The 5,965-nt window shown below is 38.8% G+C and overlaps 1 protein-coding gene across 4 annotated transcripts; it reads right to left on the bottom strand.

Annotated features, from left to right (window-relative positions):
* Nucleotides 1-396: 396 nt before the first annotated feature.
* Nucleotides 397-5,740, bottom strand: LOC121558598. Of its 4 annotated transcripts, XM_045212340.1 has the most exons (11): nt 5,532-5,740; nt 4,503-4,589; nt 4,120-4,155; nt 3,744-3,877; nt 3,189-3,325; nt 2,999-3,092; nt 2,783-2,882; nt 1,773-2,032; nt 1,442-1,628; nt 1,033-1,160; nt 397-875 (listed from the first exon to the last, which is right to left on the bottom strand). In XM_045212340.1, the coding sequence occupies exons 1-11, from the start codon at nt 5,545-5,547 to the stop codon at nt 558-560; spliced, it is 1,497 nt and encodes a 498-aa protein (XP_045068275.1). In that variant the 5' UTR covers nt 5,548-5,740; the 3' UTR covers nt 397-557. The 4 variants fall into 4 exon arrangements, with proteins under 4 accessions (XP_045068275.1, XP_045068276.1, XP_045068277.1 ...); XM_045212341.1 differs by lacking the exon at nt 4,120-4,155; XM_045212342.1 differs by lacking the exon at nt 4,503-4,589 and having other exon boundaries at nt 5,532-5,739.
* Nucleotides 5,741-5,965: the final 225 nt, after the last annotated feature.

The raw sequence follows: 5,965 nt of genomic DNA on the forward strand, positions 1-5,965 counted from the left end.
TTCCAACTTTTGCAAAGATTGTTCTATTCTGTTCTTATTTTCAGTTTCCTGTGGAGATAAGCACTGCAAAGCTGCATCTGTAGCTTGACTTTGAATCTCAAAAAACACTTCTTCCATGGAGGAAACAAAACTATTTACAGTAGATTGACTTAATCCAGCTGCTTTTAGTTGTGCAACAGCAGAGGCACACATATCTAGAGTGCTCCTGTTGGACTTTTTCAACAGAGTAGATGTGGCTACCTCGTGTTCATTAACTGTCCGTGACGTTGTAGCTGTCTCCTCTACATTAGTGGTCACTGCCTCTCCAATGCTGCTTAAATAAACATCAGGGTCAACCTGTTGGTCAATATACTCAGTGTGTTTTGTGTTTAAATGTTTCCTAAAACCAGAAAAACGTACCAAACGCACAGCCACATCCAGTCTGAGCACATTTAAGCCGGAGATTTTTTCCAGGCAAGTAACCGTGAACTAATCGTAAATGCCTAACAAGCATATTTGAACTCGATAACTCAGCCTGACAAACAAAACACTTCATGTTCGAGGAGAAACTTCAAGCACTAATGAAGTAACCTCGCCCTGATTTCAGCAACACGAGGGCTCTCTTTGACCTTGCCAGCATCGATGCTGTACACTGTAGTTTGGATGAAAGTGTACATGTTGTGGAGCATGGTGTTGTAGGATGTGCCAAACACAAAATGTGCCTTAAATAGTTCGTCAAAAGCAACAAGAGAAGAGGTTGACCTGCAAGGTATGGCATTCTTGTCGATAATGATGAAGAACTGGTGGATTGCATTCTTCTTAACTCCAACAGCTAGGAGATAGGGCTGAGCGCTAGTAGTGATGGCATCGAGATGCTCTTGAATGTTTGTTCCGGTCTGCGAAGACAAATGAGGGAAAACTGTAGTTAATGGCCAAGTAGTTGTAGAATATGCAGAAAGAGCCAATACACTACTCTTATTGAATATGAATATTGAATGAATACTTGTAGCCTAATATTAGGTGTTCATACCACAAATTAGAAAAAATACAAACCTTCTTGAATACCACAAGATGTTTCTCTGCTTGGGATGCGGAAACCTTTCCTGGTCTCTTCCGACCCTGAGCGGAGGGTGGAATCAGGTGTATAAGCAGTAAAACCGATGACAGATCACTGTCCCAACCTGTAACAACACAAGTTCAATGTTAACACACTTCAGTTACGTTGTTTTCTTTACAAAAAGACCCCCAGACAGACAGCAGTTCTACATCACAAGAAGTTCTCTAACTAAAACATCCACAGGGCTGAGTCAAATCTCAAAAGTTTTGTTCAATATACTGCTACAGAACGTACTCGTAAATCTTTCACAGATCCAGCTTCTTAGTATTATGTTGATATTTAAATGTTTACACATAATGTTGATATTGCAATACAACACAAAAGGTAGGCTTACAAGCATCTTACCAAAGTCAACATCCAATTCAGTGCCATCCTCAGGAGGATCAGCTGCCAGCAAGAGTTCTTCAAGCTCACTTGTGGATGGAAGCTTTCTGCATTGTTTGATGATCTTTTTCTTGAACGTGACCGGCCACCTTTCCAGAAGCTTGCTTGAGGTATCCTCTCCGAACATTAGAACAAAATCCTGTTCAACCTGGAGTGGGGTGGTGTTGGTGACAATTTCAGTTATTTGACAGCCAATCAAATTGTATTGCGTGCTAGTTTGGCTAGCTAGTATCACTACAATGTCTTACAAAACAATTCACTTGTCATAGTATTTTCAAAATAACATAATTACCAAGCTTTTGACGTCTTTAAAACGTGGAAACTCAGACAGTATGTTGCTTGACTGCTGGGGGTCGAGGATCATTTTGCGGCGATACACAAACGTCAGTTCCATTTTCTTCTTGATTGTGTCTGCATCAGCAGAATGTTTCATCAGTGAGATTGCTTTGTTGCACTCATCATCAGTCAGGGCAGTCTCTGGAACAAACTGGGATTCTCGTCTGACAGTCGGTCCTCCAGACATGTCTTCACCAGTTGATCCTTTGGCTGATTCTACACAACACGGGAAAATTTCAATCATGTCAAAAGTTTTAGTAGCCTGGCTAACTTTTAAAGGAAGTACTCCACTGTAAAATATACTTTTGAGCTGTAAACTAAATGATATGAATGATATGTTTGATGCTAGGGAGTGTGGCAAGCTGGTTTAGCCAAGGCCAAATGGGAAGAAGGCCAAATTACAGGTGTTGGCCATCTGAGGGGCAGAGGACAGCAAAGGGGGGGTGGTTACATGATATATATGAATGTATATGGAGCGTGATAAAAAGGTGACCTTGAAATTGTGGCGTTAATGGCGACGCAAGGAAAAAATTTGGGTGCACCTACATTTTGTGCTGGTGCACCTAAATAAAAAGTTAGGCGCACAAGTGCAACCAAGACAAAAGTTAGTGTGGAGCCCTGCATCAATGCTGGTGTTAATATTGACATTATTTCTTCACAATTTATGAAATCTGCAGTTTGTGGGTTGAAAAATGTATGAAAATGCCATCTACTGGTTTAAATCACCCTAAAGTTTGCAAGGCCAGTTTGCCAGGGGTTGCCTCGACCAGTCAGTGTCGAGGCAACCCTTATGTCACAGTCCTTTGTAGGTCTCTGATGCATATTTTCTTTAAATTTGCTAAGAGGGAGGGAGCTAGCAGAATTGAAGGATGTAGTTACACATTATACTATATGTCTGAGAAATAGTGCAACAAATGCAATTATTGATCTAGCAACTGTTTTGTTCCATACATTTTCCAGTATTACCTCCGAATGATGATCGCCTGTCTTTGGCGGTGCCTCTCTGAATAGTTTTAATCCTCCAGGCCAAGTACCCAGTTCCACTCTCGCCATCATAATAATGCTCCTTGAAGGATGAAAGGATAACAAAAATGGATACTTCATTGAAAACAACATGGTCTGGTAGGATTCAAAAACTTCCAATAATATTTAACATTACAACTATTACTGTGTGCAACTCACATAGCCATTCTTAGAGAATGGGTCACTGAGGTACGGGAATAAGGTCACTATTCCTTTGGCATACATTTCTTTCACCTGTCTGGGTGGAGATGTACTGCAAAATTGAAGAAGAAAGGATTGTGCAGTCATATTCACTTAGATTCAGATTTAGATTTACAGATTGAGAACACAAGGACTATTAACAAATTACCCATTCATTTCTGTCATGTCAGCTGCCAGCATGTTCACCATTTTGCGTCTTGTTTCATCCGTCAAGGACTTGGTTCGGTTGTATTCATTTATTATACGTTCCCCACCGGTTTTGTTGGTAAGAGCTGATTCCACCAACTTAAAACAAAATGCATAACAATTCTGCATGTTATGTCCACTGCAAATAAACTGGAAATAAACTAATATGATGTCAGAGGATGTCCCGATCCAATCTCAAAGATTGCAAGTGCTACAAAAATCCAATGAAAAAGCCAATAATGGTAAGAAACTCCCTCCAGACAGCGACAATAACTTGAATGTACTCGAAGTGTGCACTGTATTATCAATAAATAAATAAAAGTATCTGATCAGGACTCAATATCAGCAGATACTTTTTTTAATCGGATAGGGCGCTTAAAAAAACTTGATCGGGACATCCCTAATCAGGACTTCAAAAATGTTTTGAAACCATGTAATTTACAATGTATATTAATGTAATTTTAATTCTCTGAGAACAGATTCAAGAACAGAATTTAAAATGTCAGAATTGTCTTACTTGCTTGGCTTCTGTATCCAGCCTCTGGCGTTTTCTGGAGGGGCTATCTGAAATAATGACTGTATCCTCAGAGTCCAAGGTATCAAGGGATGATGGTTGGGATTGCTCAGAAGAGGCCACCATGGAGACAGATTCTAACCATGATTTTTAGAAGAAAAAGAATTATATATAGTTCCCTCATAATCTAAGACACTTATTTAATAGACACCATGAACTTCATAAAACAAAGAAATAACGTATTCATTAATTAGTCTAATTAACTGAAACAAACTTGAGTCATATTTGATGGTTAGCACCCCAGTTGAGGGATCCTTTATAATATCCTCAAAAACATCATCATCCAATTCAGTCCCTGAACTGTCAACAATTTTCACACCTTCTGTTACAGCTGGGACACCAAACTTTGCAAATGCTAGAAAAAAACAGGGATAAAAGCTTGTGTAAACAAAAGTAAATCATTATTTATATAATAATTTCACTGTGTACACCTACCTTACCCCTATAAAATAGGTTTTAAACAAACACTATTAAGTGATTAAAATGTTTTTTTTTGTAGCATCATAACTATACCTTAAGCAATGCATCCACAATTAAAGTGTAGTTACCAAGGGCAAAACAGAAGAAATTTAGACGTACAAAAATGGACCAGTTCCAAAAACCTGAGAACTTAACATGTCCCATCATTTTAGGAATATTCCAGTATATCAATTTTAAACAGCTAAATTCAGACAGTTATTACTAACATTGTCAAATTCTTACCTGCAATCAAAAAGTCTTTCAGATTTGGCTCAGTTATTCTGACAAATTTTTGGACATCTCCAAGTTTAGCTTTAAGCAGCATGCTCCCTGCAAATAGTATCAGTACAATTTCTCACAGTTAAAAAAGTTGATGGTCTTATTTTAGCAGTATTTCCTCAAATATAAGAAAAAATATTGTTTCAAGCCACCAAAGTGCTGAGAAATGATCAGCACTTTTGCAGAAATGGCCAGTTAAATTGAAGTTACTGTCAAACACATTAAAAAGGATAACGTCTGATTTTCATCCTTGTAACATTAATGTTACCGCCTTGCCCGCACAATTACTGCAATTGTTGGGTCTTGGTATATTATAGAGTGTGGTCTAGACCTACTCTGTCTGTAAAGTGTCTTGAGATAACTCTTGTTATGATTTGACAATATAAATAACATTGAATTGAATAATGTTAGCTAAACGTTACACCATAAGTGTGTGCTAAGATAGTGCTTAAGTATTTTAACAGTACTGCTGCTGCTTTGAAACCCGAAAGTCATTTTGTATAATATCCAGGAAAAAAATAAAGGCACACCGCTAAGCAGTGTCCAAGGTTAATGTCTACCCGCCGTTAACATAATAAATCCATGCCACCCGCACATAGTTAGCCAGTCAAGCTAACGTAGCTAACTGTAGCTAGTTTAGCCAACTCCCCTTAGTCTTTGCTATGTTCCTGTAATATCTGAACGTTAACAAGAAGTACACAATCCCCCCTCCACGTTGTATTAACATAACTTACAATAAATCGGGCTGACATTGTCTAGTTTGAACGTTATGTTCGTCAGTTAATGTTAATTAACGTTAGCTTAATACTGCTGGCACATGGACTGGACAGAAGTCAGTCACAACATGTTAACGTTAGCCTTTTTAAAATTCGACATTTTAAGACCTAAAACCAACTAGAGTGCACTGTTAGCAACGATATAAAGTAATTCTTAAATGCTGCTTCTGTTAAAATGACAAATAATGTGTGTATAGTCGCTTAGGGAGAAACTTACCGCAGTCATTCCACATGAAGAAAATGGCGCCGTGAAAATGTGTGGTCCGTTTGAGACGAGTCGTAGGTGGGCGGAGCTTTCCAGAGTACGTCTGACACTGCGTCTTTTAACAACGTACTTTTTCACCAACACTGGGCGGTATCTTACTCCAACTGTTGTAGTAATAACTCTGTAAGAGTCAATGTACTTTGACACTGCATATTTAACACTATGGAATTTACTGTGTACCATTCAGCTGTTTTCTAACCTCATTGTCTGAACCGTTAACGTTAGGTAGCAAGTGGCTACTGTGCTTGAAATTTAGCTAGCTTGTTGCTACCTGGATAGCGACTAGTAAACAATAGCTGGAACGACCGAGCGAGCAGACGCGAACTGGCTGAGTCAATTCAGTGGCTAGCTTTGCACTTGGCTAGCTAACAGTAGCTGCTAGGGGT

The sequence above is a fragment of the Coregonus clupeaformis genome, unplaced genomic scaffold (assembly GCF_020615455.1).
Source record: "Coregonus clupeaformis isolate EN_2021a unplaced genomic scaffold, ASM2061545v1 scaf0008, whole genome shotgun sequence".
NCBI lineage: Eukaryota > Metazoa > Chordata > Actinopteri > Salmoniformes > Salmonidae > Coregonus > Coregonus clupeaformis.

What these genes read in the sequence shown, in the direction of transcription:
- LOC121558598 (XM_045212340.1), bottom strand. An exon ending in CAGGCGATCATCATTCGGAG is followed by an intron (nt 2,033 to 2,782) that starts GTAATACTGGAA and finishes CGTGTTGTGTAG; the next exon opens with AATCAGCCAAAGGATCAACT. An exon ending in ATCTTGTGGTATTCAAGAAG is followed by an intron (nt 876 to 1,032) that starts GTTTGTATTTTT and finishes TTGTCTTCGCAG; the next exon opens with ACCGGAACAAACATTCAAGA.